This window comes from Sapajus apella, unplaced genomic scaffold (assembly GCF_009761245.1).
Source record: "Sapajus apella isolate SASKATOON/1434 unplaced genomic scaffold, GSC_monkey_1.0 scaffold17, whole genome shotgun sequence".
NCBI lineage: Eukaryota > Metazoa > Chordata > Mammalia > Primates > Cebidae > Sapajus > Sapajus apella.
Genome location: NW_022436957.1, coordinates 9,487,792 through 9,503,468, shown reverse-complemented (window position 1 = coordinate 9,503,468; position 15,677 = coordinate 9,487,792). Strand labels below are relative to the sequence as shown.

General features: G+C 41.7%; 1 protein-coding gene across 2 annotated transcripts; it reads left to right on the top strand.

Moving 5' to 3' along the window:
* Positions 1-38: 38 nt before the first annotated feature.
* TRAPPC2 (trafficking protein particle complex 2) lies at positions 39-14,654 on the top strand. Of its 2 annotated transcripts, none has more exons than XM_032285928.1 (5): positions 39-154; positions 7,826-7,937; positions 11,183-11,327; positions 11,762-11,847; positions 13,373-14,654. In XM_032285928.1, exons 2-5 carry the CDS (start codon positions 7,845-7,847, stop codon positions 13,469-13,471), a joined length of 423 nt encoding a protein of 140 aa, XP_032141819.1. In that variant the 5' UTR covers positions 39-154; positions 7,826-7,844; the 3' UTR covers positions 13,472-14,654. The 2 variants fall into 2 exon arrangements, with proteins under 2 accessions (XP_032141819.1, XP_032141820.1); XM_032285929.1 differs by lacking the exon at positions 39-154 and adding an exon at positions 414-544.
* Positions 14,655-15,677: the final 1,023 nt, after the last annotated feature.

The window sequence follows — 15,677 nt, the reverse complement described above, 5'->3', positions numbered from 1 at the left end:
TGCCCAGCACCGGCCGGAAGCTCCACCTACATCTCGCGAGAGCATATCCCAGGGTATCGCGAGAACTGCTCCGGGAATCCCGGCTGCGGCTTCGGCGCGCGGGTCTCTGCCGCGGGAACTGACATTGCGTTTCCGTTGTCGGCCTCTTCTGCAGGTAGGGGACGGAGCGGGTGGGGGTCGGGGGGGCGGGCGTTTTGAGTCCCTGGAGGACTTCCTCGGCCCTGCGTGACGCAGATGTCTGTCCTGTACCTCCATCCCTCCTAGGGGTGGCCGGGCGGGACCTGCCAGTCTTCTGCCGGCTCATCCGCCCTCTCGGGAGCTTTGCTTTTGGGGCTCACTGGGTCATTCAGTTAACCCAGGGTTTCTTAACGGCGGCAGTGTATTTGTTTTGGGAGGCTGTCCTGTACATTGTAGGTTTAGCTGTATCCTTGGTCTCTATTTTGTCAGTAGGACCTTCTCCCCAAAATGGGACAACCAAAAATGTCCTCAGACATTGCCAGATGTTTCTCGGAAGCAAGATCGCTCCAGTTTGAGATCCACAGAGGTAAACGTTTTAGAATACCCACTGTTGTGTGCTGTGAGGAAAGGTGAGACAGTCCTCGTGATGCTTAAATGTCATTAGAAAGAAAAGGAACCAAACCTCTCAGAAGCAATAATGAAAATGTTACAGCCAGAGAATTGAACAAGAACTAAGATACACTGTAGATTGGATAAAGAGTTTAAAGGGGAGGTGGTTGAAGACGGAAGTGATCCAGATCATCTCTGGAAAAAGCGTGACTTTTATCATGGCCTTGCTGGGTAGGACTCGGGTGGTGAGCAAAAAGGAGAACATCGCAGGAAGGGGGAAAAATGAGCAAAGTAATCCTTTAAAAAAAAAAAAAAAAAAGCCAGGACCCTCATGGAGGCAGTGAGGAATCTAGCCTGACTCCAGAGTTGTATACTGGGAATATAAGCCTTATAAGACCTGTGAGGACAAAATTGGATCAATGTCAGCTTTGCGTACAGCATGGAAGATGAGTACAATGAGTTTTGATCTCTGGCTGTGAAAAATTTAAGTATTTAAGAGGCAGTAAGAGTGACAGGACTTCATAGGAGGTGGAGAACCTGTAGTTTTTTGTTGGAAATAATTGAGGAGGAGAGGCTTAGTTGGATTTTAAAGAATGGGTATAGATTGCAGGTAGAATCAAGGAGAACATTCCAAGCATGAAGAGAGAAATGATAGTAGCTCTGAAGTAGATACAGTCAAAGTGAATTTGGTAGAAAACATAAACGAGTCAACTGTAGCAGAAGTGGAACAATAGGGCTGAGAAAAGGTGTGGAGCAATATGGGAATCCATTATGATCCTGTAGCTGGGACACATCAAGGCTTTTGAGTGGAATAATGCAATGATGAAAACAGTGTTCTAAAAAGATGTTGATATGTTGTTAAGTAGAATCACTTGTCTGCTGCTTTTTTTTAAAGTTCCTGAAGACCCCCTCACTTCCACTCCCACCCCCACCCCCACCTTTGGTCCCACAGTTGAATACATGAATATAATTAGATAAAGTGTTCTCCAAAGACGAGCATAACTTCTAAGGCTGGGAGAATTGCTTATAATATTAATAGGAAAAATGTCACATTAGAGACCTATCAGTATTATTCATACTGCCCCTCCTCATTGCAATAGACATGTCCCATGCCACACCAATTTAGTCTCATGACCCCAGGTCTATGGAACAGCTGAAACCACTGCTGTCAGGAGCACAGGGCAGTTTTTCTAGAAGCTCTTCTATAGAGGCTGTAAAGAGGTGTACTATAAAAATTGATGTCTTTGGAACCGGAGTCCATGAGTTTTATCTTGCATTTGCCTGCAACTTAAGAGAAGGGACTTCCAAGTCCATTGAGCATCCGCCCACTGTGGCACTGGTGGTGTTCCAGCCACTCCTTAGTTTCTAGTTTCCCAGTGACTTCCAATGAGCAGCCCTGGATTTGTTCTATTGGAACAGTTTGGAATAAGTCTGTGTAGTCCAGAGTCAGCAAATACTTGGCCCTCCTGCAGGCACTGTACTTCCCCAAATCCATAGCAGACGTGGATAACTGATCACAGCATTCTTTCCTGCTGACCACACTTAGTCTCAGAATCTTCTTCAGCATGAGTTCCTGGCAGTCACTACCAGTTGATTAGAATTCACTCATGAGAGGAAACTCATTTGCCATTCCCAGCCAAGTTCCTTTTTCATTAGATAGCTTATTGTATTTAAAGATAGTACTGTGCTATACCTTGTTCAGTTTCCACCCCCAAAAAGTCCCCCCACCCCATTTAAACCTCCTCAGTTCCTTCAGTTGCTCGTCTCCTTTCCAGAGCATTTCCTAGCCTAGATCCTGCCCTCCCCTCCCCATAACAGTTATTGATCGTTTTACAATATGATTCCCAGAACCGAGTACCTTCCCCAAAGATGATAATGTTATTGAAGAGGACGTCAGCATTCTCCCCAACCTTGCTCTTAATGCCACCCAGAATTACATTAGCTTTTTTGACAAACCTATCAGACTTTTGCCTCTTATTGAGCTTGCAGTAAGTTAAAACTTTTGGGTTGATGTAGATGAACTGTTCTTAAGCCACTTTCCCTTGTCCTGTTGTCATACAGTTGATTTTTAAGCCCAATTACAGGGCTTTCTTTCTTATCCTCTTAACTTCTATCTTGTTAATTTCACCTAACTCTCCTAGCCATGGAGATCTTTTTGAATCCTAACTTTTGCCTTCTAATAAATTAGCTGTCCTTGGTGTTATCTTTGAATGTGATAAGTTGTCTTCATTCAAGTTATTAATTCAAATACTGAGCTAGACTAGGTTAAGATCAACCTCAAAGCCTTCCTAGAGACCCTGTGCCATAAATTGACATGGACCACACAATGTTCTCCAAGTATTGACCCTCAAGTCAGCTATGAGCCATCCCTTATTCAGCAAACAATAAGTGCTTTTTGGGTACCGGACACTGTTGTAGCTCTAGGGATACCACAGTGAATGAGACGAATGGTGTATCTGCTCTTGTGGAGGGCACCATTCTAGCAGGATTGTGTATTTTCAACCAGCCTCCAGGTCTCCAGTTTGTTCTTAGATAGATAACAAAATATTTCAGAAAATAACTTTCTGTTTACCTGCTGTGTCTCCCTTCAGAAACAAAAAATGTAAGTTTGGCATGACTTGTTCTCAGTACAATAAGGAGTATGTGAATGAATAATTATGTTTTTATCTAAGGATTCACATTAAGTGAGTTAATATAAATAAAAGTACCTGGCATGGCATCTGACTGAAAATAAGCATTTAATACATGTTTCTGTTGGTGTTCTAGTCGCTCTGAATGTACCCTATTATAAACTAGGAGATAAGCCTTTTTCAACTGTTTCTGAAAACAGAAATAGCATTTAACCTAGTGGATAATATGGCACTTTTCTTGCAATTTCTCAAATGTCACTGATCAGAAGTTATGCAATCACATTTGTTAATTCAAGGTATATAATTTACTAGGACCTGACAGCTTGGATTTATTGAAATGTCTAGATGTTTTCTTAATATACCTGTCTTGAGGTTCGCAGCCTGCCTAACATTGTTTCTTCCATGCTTGCTGTTTGAAACATCATTTATTTTAACAGAGAAAATGGAAATTAAGTAGATCAGCATCCTCCATTATTTCACTGTGTACCAAGTACTTGAAGCAGTTGACCCTTCTCCCTTTTTCCTGATCTTAGCCTAAAAAGCCTTTTTTTAAAAAAATATATATGTCACACACTTCAACTCATTGTAGGCCTCCTTCTGATGTTAGCTGATTTCTGGTCCCATTTTTATGAACATTGCTAGTGTGCTACTTCTTACATCTTATATGTGGTCTCTTTAAATTTAAGCTAGTCAGTGAGCTTCGAATCACCAAGTTGATTTCTTTAGTCTTCTCCCTCTCAAAACCCAGGTTTCCCTAGCCACCGAGGATAGCTGCTGTTTCCACCACAAGTGAGGGTCCAAACAGGAATCAGTTTCCTTGTACTTTCCAGCTTCTACAGGCCTCCTGCCTTCCTTGGCTGTGGCCCCTTCCTTCATTTTCAAAGCTGTCAACATCACATTGCTATGACCATTCTTCCGTCACTTCCCCCTGACTTTCCTCCTTTGCGTCCCTCTTCTACTTTTAAGGCCCTTGTCATGACATTGGGAAGACATCCAGGACAGTCTTACTATCTTAAGGTCAGCTGATAAGCAACCTTAATTCCTCTTTGCCATGAGCCCTAACATACTCACAAGTACCAGAGATTAGGATGTAGACGTCTTCAGAGAGGGGCCACTATTTTGCTTGTTCACTTCAGCTAGACATTTGGAAACCAGCCTGGAGTCTCCTCTTGTCCTCAATTTTGCAGTTTAATCTGTTCCCAAATTCTATGTAGCTGCCTCCTCAACACCTCTGGGCCAAGCCCTCCTTGGAGATGCTTCAAAGGCGGTGGGAAAATCAAGCAGACCATACGTACATACTCATGCCAACGCAGGTACTTCAGTCATGGCCATTGCTTTTTTTGTATTATATATTGGAATTCTAAGTAATACTTGTTTTGTGAGTGAAGGGAAGGTGGAGGAATTCAACAGAACTTCTATAAAATGTTTGGAATCAGGCCAGGCATGGTGGCTCACGCCTGTCATCCCAGCACTTTGGAAGGCCAAGGTGGGCAGATCACTTGAGGTCAGGAGTTCGAGACCTGCCTGGCCAACACGGTGAAACCCCCGTCTCTACTAAAAATACAAAAATTAGCCGGGCATGGTGGTGCATGCCTGTACTGCCAGCTACTCGGGAGGCTGAGGCAGGAGAATCTCCTGAACCCAGGAGGCAGAGGTTGCAGTGAGCTAAGATCGTGTCACTAGTTTGGAATCATTGATCTAGACCTGCGCTGTCTAGTACTGTAGCCACTAGCTACATGTGGCTATTTATGTTTAATTAAAATTAAATTAAAATTCAGTTCTTCAGTCACACTAGCCACATTTCTAATGCTCTCTAGCTCCCATACTGGACAGCACATATGTAGAACATTTCCTCCAGCAAGTTCCATAGATTGGACAGTGCAGAATCCTAGTGTGTGTCTCACCTTTGCCCAACACCCTCAAGTATTTGCTGAGTGATTACAGCTGTTTCCCTCCTGAGACAGTGGGGTCATTTTCTCCCAGGGTTTTCAATTCTTCCACTTAACCTGTCAGTTTTTCCTTGGCAGAATTGCATGAAAAGCTACAGCCCTTCTTGCTTCTTCAGCTGTTTACAAAATCAAGTAATTACAGCTCAAGTCAAGCACGGAATGTATATAAAGAAAGCTCTGTCTCATCTTCTGCCCAGCTGGGTAGCTAGTAACAGCACCCTCATGCAGTCGATCTTTTGAGTTCCCTTTCGGTCTTCCCACTGACTTAGCACTATGCTGCATGCCCATTCGTGGCTTTCCATATAGGGTTGAGTGTGGGGATCCAAGTTATCCCCCTTATATATATATGTACATGTATTTCCTTCTGCTGCTGCTGCTGCTGTGTGTGTGTGTGTGTGTGTGTGTGGCTGTTGCTGCTGCTGCTGCTTAAATGTGCTGAAGAAAGTAAGAAGCCCTTCCCTTGGCAAACTCCAGCTCTGAAATCTAGTCCAGCAAGAATTCATGATATCATTGTTTACTTTGTTCAAATTTCAACTCCCCATCCTTGCCTTTACTTTCTCTGGAGAATTATTGCCAGTTCTTCTAGTTTTGCATAGCTTTTGTCTCATTCCTGCTTGTCTTTGTTATCTACTTTTTCTGTTTGGATCTTTTTCTCACCTTTACCCTAAAACAGGGGCAAACATTTTCTTTAAAGGACCAGATAGTAAATATTGTTGGCTTTGTGGGACAGCTGATCTCTGTCACAGGTGCTTAACTCTGCCACTGAGGCCTGAGCACAGCCTTGGATGGTCGCAAGAGGATGGGCAAGGCTAGATTTGGCCTGCAGTCTATAGTCCCCCCCCCCCCCACCCCCCCCCCCAAAAAGCATTTTAAATCCTACTTCATCATGCCAAGGGTCTACTATCTGCCTTTTCTTCCACACTCAGTCTTCCAATTCTAGACTTAAAAGTGCCAGCTGTGCCTTGATTTCCTTTGCAAAATGTGTCATTCATTAGCAAGTACATATCAGATTTCTTCTGATTTCATTGTGTGTTCTGTGTGAATCAGCAGAAGGCCCAATGATACTTGATAAGTCTTGGCTTCTAACACACCTCAGATGTATGTTCCAGGAGATTGACTGTAACTCCTGGTTTACTTGATTTCCACTCCGTGTGGAGAAGTTACTAGTCACCACATCTCAGTGTGCATGCAGTTTTCCATGTTATTCTAGGTAACATTAATTGAGCACGTACTGTGAGTCAGACACTGTGCTGGTTACTTTACATGCATTAGTTTGTGTGATCCTCATAAGTGCACCATAAGGTGCTACACAGTGTTATCACTATTTCACAGATGAAAAAACTGACATTAGGAAGTTAAGGACTGCCTGTGGTCACACTGCCAGTAAGTTAGCAGAGCTAGACTTCAGCCTAACTTTGTTTGACTCCAAAGCCCTTGTGTGAAAAACACACATGGTGAGATTACCTTGCCCCTAAATCCATCCATAGCCCCACTCATCCATCATTCATCTAGATTTCAGTTATCTCTGCTAAAAGCCATGGAATCTCTTACATTTTTCTCCCAGTTTCTCATAGTTTTCTTTCTTTTGCCAATCTGTTGAACTTTTTTTTTTTTTTTTGAGACAGGGTTTCATTTTGTCAGTTAGGCTGGAGTGCAGTGGTGTGATCTCAGCTCACTGCCGCTTTGACCTCCCTGGGCTCAGGTAGGTGATCCTCCCGTTATCAGCCTCTCAGCCTCCCAAGTAGCTGGGACTACAGTCACACACCACCACGCCTGGCTAATTTTTGTATTTCTTGTAGAGATAGGGTTTCACCATGTTGCCCAGGCTGGTCTTGAACTCCTGGGCTCAAGCAATCTGCCCACGTCAGCCCTCCAAAGTGCTGGGATTACAGGCGTGAGCCAGTGCACCTGGCCCAACGTGTTAAACTTATATCCAAGATCTCTCAGTACCTCAGAATCTTCCTTTATGGATTATTTCTACCATCTTTTCTAGAATACAAAACTCTTCCTTTCTTATAAATTAGTGTATGAAGAGGCATATCATAGGCTTTCCGATTTGCAAAGACTTACATTTAGAGCACACATACTTCAGGTAGAAAGAAGACAGATACAGCTTAGGCAGTCTGCAGATCATTGGTACAGTGTCTCTCCTTTCTAGGTAAGTGACATGACGTAGAGTTGGTTTTAGCTTCCCCTAATGGATGCCTCCTGGAAATTTCTAAGGCAAGCTAATTACTTCCTTGGTCTTCTCACTACTCTCTGTTGTCCTTAAGTTACCACCACCCTCTGTTAATCCTTCTTGGTGTCAGTGCTGGTACTAACTGGTCCAGTCCAAGTGAAGCCCAGCTTGCTTCTCCAGACGCTCAGGGCCCCTTGAGCTGAAGATAGCATACTTTCAGATTATGAGAATGTTATCTTTGTGATTTCATGTTAGAGTTCTTCCAGTTTCCTCATGAAAATACATTGGATTCTACAGGACATATTACAGATATGTAATTTGTTTATTCTGGAAGCTGTGTATCTTCACTAATATACTGGAAACCGTGCCAAGCTTAATGGCATCTTCCTCTACAATGTCAGGTTTACGTTAAACAAAAGAAGAATTCTACACTTTCCATTAGTTATTTTTGAATTTCAATATTGACTACTAAAAATATGTACTATTTTTCACTTCATTAGGAGCCATATATTGAAGACCATGTCTGGGAGCTTCTACTTTGTAATTGTTGGCCACCATGATAATCCAGTTTTTGAAATGGAGTTTTTGCCAGCTGGGAAGGCCGAATCCAAAGTACGTATAAGACCTCAAATTCCATAAGAATTTTTATGCTATTGTAATGATATAGTATAATATGGTTTTAGAACTGGAAGATCTGGACAGATCCGAGGTAACTGAAATCCAGCACAATAAGATGAGGCTTGCTCTCGAGTCCCACAGACTGATAGAATCCAGCCAGGGAATGTCCTTGGAGTTGTTTATTCATCCTTTAATTCAGCGCACAGGCTAGCATGATGCTCAGGCTTTCCCAGCATACTCAGTTCACTATGTCACCACCATGAATTACTGCTGCTTAAGCACATAAAAACATAGTTCACCTGTAGCAGGTTGCTGCCTTGAAATGCCATGAAAGTCCAGGCTGTTTCCATGAATCACGTTTTTCATCAAGACCTACTGGGTTAAAAAAGACCCTTACTTCCCCCCGTCTCCTGCTGCCACTGGGTCTGCAGTACCTCGCTTCAGCAGCCTTCTGCGGCACTTCCTGGCTGGGTTAAGGAAGTGCCGCAGAAGGCTGCTCCCGTCCCCAGTGACGCCTTGGCTGTGCACAGGAAGTTCAAGAGCAGCACCAGAGGTGATGCCACCGACTTTCTTGTCAAAAATGGTTCCAAAAACCAAGCTTGGCTTGAGAACATACTGCCATTTAGACCTGTAGATTTTTTTTTTTTTTCTGATACAAGGAAATATGCCATATATATTTTTTTAAATTACCATCCCAAATAAAACCATTTGGATCTTTTTTTTTTTTTTTGAGACAGAGTCTTGCTCTGTCACCCAGGCTGGAGTGCAGTGGCGTGATCTCAGCTCACTGCAACCTCCGCCTCCCTGATTCAAGCAATTATCCTGCCTCAGCCTCCCAAGTAGCTGGGATTACAGGTGTGCACCACCATGCCAGGCTAATTTTTGAGAGAGACGGGGTTTTGCCACGTTGGCCAGGCTGGTCTTGAACTCCTGACCTCAGGTGGTCTGCCCACCCTCTGCCTCCCAAAGTGTTGGGATTGCAGGCATGAGCCACTGCACCCGGCCCAGACCCATAGAGTTTTGACATGAAAAGAGCCCAGTCCTTTCCAATTTCTGTTCCTAATAAATTGCTGACAAGTTTGCTATGTTTCTCCCAACCTCCAAAAATTGTCTTTAATGTCCTTTAAGGAATTGATGTTTTAAGTTCATTGTAATGCATAATGTATGATACTTTTCAACTATTCAGGGCTTGCCATCAAAATAAGATAGGCATTTGTTTAAGGGATTATCTACGAGGTGGTATTGTGACATTATTTTCTCATATTATGAGAACACTACTTATTAAAACTTGTTTTGAGGTACCTCTGTACCAGTATTGCTTTGTGGGATACAGCTACTTGTATATAAGTTCTGTGCACTCCACTGGTCTTGTGGTGGACAAAGCATACACAAAAATATTTGGTTGCACAACTTGGTTTTAGTTCTTTCTCCTGCTACCACTTACCTTCTTAAAGCGTTTCAGTTTGCTCTAATCCTTCAGAATTGATCATCACCGTCAAAGAAAACACTGCTGTGAGCCAGACACAAAAACATCCATTTCTCTAAGGACTCAACTTAGCTTTGTCATGGCAACATGAGTGAAGTAAAACATGCTTTAACTGTGCCAGGGATTCCAGGGCAACGGGCCACCCTCCAGCCCAGGCATGGGAACAGCCTCCTTGGCAAGAAGACTGTCTCGGTTTCCTGTGGCTGTTGTAACAAAGTAACAAAAACTGAGTGGCTTAGGACAGCAAATTTATTGTCTCAGTTCTGAGGGCACTGTCTGAAATCAAGGTGTCAGTGAGGCCATGCTCCCTATGAAGGCACCAAGGCAAGGATCTGTCCAGGCCTCTCTACCAGGAATTCCTTAGCTTGTGACAGTATAACTCCAGTCTTCATGTGGCATTTTTCTCCCTGTGTGCATCTCTAAATGTTCCTTTTTTCTAAATACCCCAGTCCGTTGGATTAGGGGCCCACCCTACTCCTCTGTGACGTCATCTTAACTAACCGCATCTGCAACAACCCTCTTTCCAAATAAGGCCACATTCTGAGATAGTGTCACTTAGGACTTCAAATTTTGGAGAGGAAACACTCCAAAATTACTTTGGAGAGGAAACGCTTCAACCCGTAACAGAGGTATTCTTTGAAAAATGTGTTTTTGTTTTTGAGAGACGGTTTTGCTTTCGTCCCCCAGTCTGGAGTGCAAAGCGTGATCTCAGCTCCTGCAACCTCCGACTCCAGGGTTCAAGCAATTCTCCTGCCTCAGCCTCCTGAGTAGCTGGGATTACAGGCATCTGCCATCACACCTAGCTAATTTTGTATTTTTTGAGACCGGCCTGGCCAATATGGGGTTTCACAAAAAAATAAATAAATAAATAATGGGGTTTCACCACATTGGCCAGGCTGGTTTCAAACCCCTGACCTCAGGTGATCCGCCCACCTTGGCCTCCCAAATTGCTAGGATTACAGGTGTGAGCCACCATGCCTGGCCAAAAAATGTATTTTCAAAGAAACAATTACATTGGAGTAAGACTGAATTCCAAGTTGTGAATTCCCTCTTTGCATTATGGTCAGACAGTCCCACCTTCTGTTCACTGAAGCCATTTCAGCCCAGGGAAAGGACACTCCCTGCTCTGACAGGACTGTGTCCTGCTGTTGACACAGGCAACTGCTCACAGCTGGGCTGAGCATCACCTCCCACTACTCCCAGGTCCTGCTGTCATATAAGCTCTATGCACTGGAAAGAGGCCTCTGGCAGGCTGTTACAAGTGCTATTTCAACTCTCTCTACTGCTTACCTGGTGCTGCTGTGCAGGAAGCCAGGCCCTCTCGGCCTCCTCCCAGACCTTGAGGCCTGGTATGAATAGCACCTCTTCTTCACAGGATCTTGTTTTTTAAACATAGTATCCTTTTTTTTTTTTTTTTAATGTTTAAATGGTTACAGAATTTGGTAACATCCTTCTTGAAACAAGAAAAAAAAATTTCTCTGGAAAAGATTTTCATTAATTGATTTTCTATAAATCATCTATATACACATTTCATTTATTAATTGGCTGTTTCTGTTCTTTGAGATTTAGATATCAAATTTAAAAATAGAATATGAAAACACATCTTTTATAAGTCTCACGACAATAATGAACAAAGTAAAAACAAACTTTTATCTCCACAAGAAAACCATCTATAGAATTTACAGAATGAAATGTCAGCATTCTTGATGCCATATGGAAATGTTAATCTGTGGTTGTTCACACCGTCATCTAGGACGACCATCGTCATCTGAACCAGTTCATAGCTCATGCTGCTCTCGACCTTGTAGATGAGAACATGTGGCTGTCGAACAACATGTACTTGAAAACGGTGGACAAGTTCAACGAGTGGTTTGTGTCAGCATTTGTCACGGCGGGGCATATCCTTACCGTTTTAGTAAAGATAACTAAAGTTTGGGTTCACAAACTAGAACAACATGAACAGATGCCAGGCTCTGAGTTTGTAGACTTCACAGTCAGGTGAAAATGTAAAAGTTTCCATTTATGGGGCTACTTATCTTTTTTTAGTGGGGGAAAACATTTTGTTTAACAGCGAATTTTAAAACAGTCTCATGCACAAAAAAAGTTTATCTGAACCATATCAAGGGTGATTTTACTTTATGTTATAATTTTCTAACTCTGAAAGCCTGTGTTCTCTTTATGATAAAACTAAGCTAATTTTAAACCCAGTTTATGTATTCAACTTTTCCATCACAAATATACTGCATGTGACTGATTTGAAGAATATTGTATCAATGAACTGGTTGCTTTTTGTTTTTCATTTCTAAGAAAGATTATGCCTTAATTATTTCACATATGAGATTTATTATGCTTCATGACATAAGACAAGAAGATGGAATAAAGAACTTCTTTACTGATGTTTATGATTTATATATAAAGGTATGGTATGTTCTATAATTTTTAAAATCTGATGATAAAGAAAGGATTCGACGTTTGTCAGGAAACTGGCCTAACTGCAGTTAACTCGCTTAGGCTGCAGTTTGCCTTTCAGACTAGCTTTCCCCCATTAGAACTATCTCTGGCAATTCCCTCTGCAGGTAAGTCTTCACAGCCAAGTAAATACGTATTTAGGAACACAACTCATGATAGTTATCATTAGATGACTGTGAAGGTAAATTGGTTTCATTCTTCACCTTTTGGTGCTCATAGCTGATTTTATTAGGGATCCCTAAAGAGAGCAAGGAAGCAGCCTATATAAGGGAAAATTACTTCATAATTTAATCTAAAATGTTCCCATCTACTTTACAAATAAGTTACAGTGCAATTAATAGAGATTACAAACTGGCAGGAAGTGATTTTTATATGATCAATTAGCCACTCAAGAAGAATGGTACCACTTGCATTTCTTGATCTTGAAAAATAAGATAGTGATAGGACGTCACGGTTACACTGCAGTACTAACAACAGTATGTTTTGTTTTGTTTTGGAGACAGTCTTGCTCTGTCACCCAGGCTGGAATGCTGTGGCATGATCTCAGCTAACTGCAACCTCTGCCTCCCAGGTTCAAGCGATTCTCCTGCCTCAGCCTCCCAAGTAGCTGGGACTACAGGTGTGTGCCACTACACCCAGCTAATTTTTGTACTTTTAGTAGAGACAGGGTTTCACCATGTTGGCCAGGCAGGTCTCGAACTCCTGACCTCAGGTGATCCGCCCACCTCAGCCTCCCAAAGTGCTGGGATTACACGCATGAGCCACCACGCCCAGCCAGTATGTTTTTAATAATTTAAAAGTTCTATATTTGGACAGGATTTCTTGCATATCGGCACAGTAATAAAATTTAACAGTACTCCTAGTCAGAAGTAGTAGGTAATATTTAGCCCTCTTATAAAGATGAACAATGTCAAGTGATTAATGTATAAAAATCAGCAATCCCTTTCCTCATGAGTGATTCCATTTAATAATTTTCTCTCCCATGTTATGATACGCTGATTACTTTGGCTGAGAAGCTGATCATTTAGCAGCTTTGTGTTAAAGGAGAGTATTAAAAACCTGATTGTTAAAAGATTACCACACAAGAGTAGCTTTTTCTGAATTCTGAGCTTATGGCAGACTTTTTTGCTTTATGTAGCCAAAGGGCCATACAGATTAATCCATTTATTTATAACAAATATGAGTATTTCACACACAGGGTAAATCCTGAATGTTAACTTACACAAGCAACATTTATCATACTGCTATTAGTTTTGCCACAGGTACTTCTCAAAACCAAAACACCAAAATAAAAATTTCCTTAAGAGGATGTTAGTATTTAACAATGTAGCATTTTCAATGAAACTTCTAAATGTGGTCTTTAGACTTTTGAATGTCTTTGATGGTTTTTAATTTAAAACTTTAAAATTATTTCCTTCCAGAGACCTATGGTTTGTCAGCTTTTTTGCTTGACTAATACTTTCTTCTTTCCTAGTTTTCAATGAATCCATTTTATGAACCCAATTCTCCTATTCGATCAAGTGCGTTTGACAGAAAAGTGCAGTTTCTTGGGAAGAAGCACCTTTTAAGCTGAATGCAGGAAATTCTGAAACAAATGATGTCACCACAATGGTGTATACTCAGGAATGTGTGCATTGTAAGTTACTTGATTAAACAGCCTGGAAAACTTTTGTGTAGTCTCAGCTGATCTAAACCTAATGAAATTCCTTTTATATTTAAAAATCGTACATTCTGTCTCATATCATGTATCAATTGGTATTTCCTTGTGAACAGTGTTATTTATAAAGAGTTCGTTATCAAAAATAAGTATTTTTATTTAAAAATTGGGAATAAGCTTTTGACTTGCCCAATTCAGATAGGTTGATCTTTTGCTTTTTTGAGATGGAGTTTCGCTCTGTTGCCCAGGCTGGAGTGCAATGACGCTTTGCCCTCTGCAACCTTTGCCTTCCGACTCTAAGCGATTCTCCTGCCTCAGCCTCCCAAAGTGCTGGGATTACCCATGTCAGCCACCATACCCAGCCCAGATAGGTTGATCTTAATGTAACAATCTCAAAACAAATGTCATAGTCAAGATTTTGTAGATAGATTGAAAACTAAATATTTAAAACTAAAATATTCTGCAGTTGGGAATGAAATGTGATAGCACATAATAAATGTTAATTTATTTATACATTTAGAGATGTTATAAAAATGTATAGGCAGTATACACAGCACTACTCAAGAAGCCAAAGAAACACTTGTGCAGTGCTAAGTGTCACATGTCTGCTTCTGCCAGAGGCTAGGAATAGTGATCCTGCAATAATGTGAGAACCTGGATCCATGTTTGTAGAATAAGAGGATGGGAGCAGTTGCAGGCCACAGTGAAGTTCATTGTTTCTGTCACTTTATATTCTTGTATTTCCTTTCCCCCAAACTGTTGATACCAGTACTTACAAAAAGTTGTAAGGCAATTTTTAGGATTGTTGTCAAAGAAAAGCTTGGATTACATTAACATTTGTCTCAGACTTTTAGATGATACACCAGAGGGGGCTGGGAATGGTCTCTTTGTTCCTGTAAGTAGATCTTACTGTAAAATAGTAAATGTCCATTGAAAAGCAAGTAATACAACCTTTGCTAATTGGGAGCATATGAACAATTTTGTTCCATTCTGACTAACTTTTGAGCAATTCTAAGCTTTATCTTGTATCCTTGTGAAATTGCTACCATCATCTTTACCCTATTTATTTGATTTCTTAAATAAAGATGTTTGTTCAAGACTGTGGTAGTTTAATAACCATTTTTAAAGTGCCGCCCACCACAACTGTTTTCACTCCATTTCCCCTATTGATAGTCTGCAAACTAATATGATATCTTCACCTGTTATACAGAGCTCAGATGATTGACTCAAACTAAATGCCAGAGCTTTGGGAGCAGACAAGGCTACATACTCATCTAGAAATCTAGGAGTAATTTCAGCAAACCCGTATTTTTTTGTATACGGTTGGCCCCCCCTCAATGAACATATCATCCAGAAGGCTGTGATGACAACCAGCCAAGAGCAGCAGGGTGAGTGACAGTGGGAAGACTTGGCTCAGCTGCACAACAGCCTGAAAATAGCCTTTTCTCCAGGCTGGTGAAGGTGAGGTAGTAATACACTCACATACTTCCTATGAGTATATTACTAAAATGCCAAAATTCATGTGTGACTGAGTCTTTGAAGGAGCTGGAAGGGAAGTAGAGCATTGAGGGGGACCTCCAAGGTAGGCTGCACAGGAAAGCATTGCAGGCGTGAAGGTGTGGAGAAGACTACTGGGGCATGTGGGTAGAACTGACAGCTGACAGATAGGAGATGATCACGAGGAAAGCTAAGCTGGCAAAGCTTGGATCTGGTAGGTGAGGTCCCTTGACGGTTCTGGAACACAAGAGCAGTGGGGTGAAGTCAGTCTTAAAATCAGGCTCTCCTGAGCACATGTATGCTAGCACAAAGTTGGTTCTGCTTTAGTGCTCCAAAAGTGATCCAGATAAAATGTACACTGAGTTTTGTCCTCTTGCTATAGCTGGAAGCTTCCTAGGGTGCTTCCTTTGTCATGGACATAGATCACCTCAATCTCTGCTCTGCCCATGCTGTTACCCGTGCTCTTTAACTTTTCAGTAACTTCAACACTTCCTGGTTGACAGTCCAGAGTTCCAGAAACCACTGACTCTCTAGACACCACCTTTCACTGGATACCACACTGGTGTGTTTTTCTATTTAACACTTTATGACTCTACAAGACACGAATATTGTGAGATAACTTACA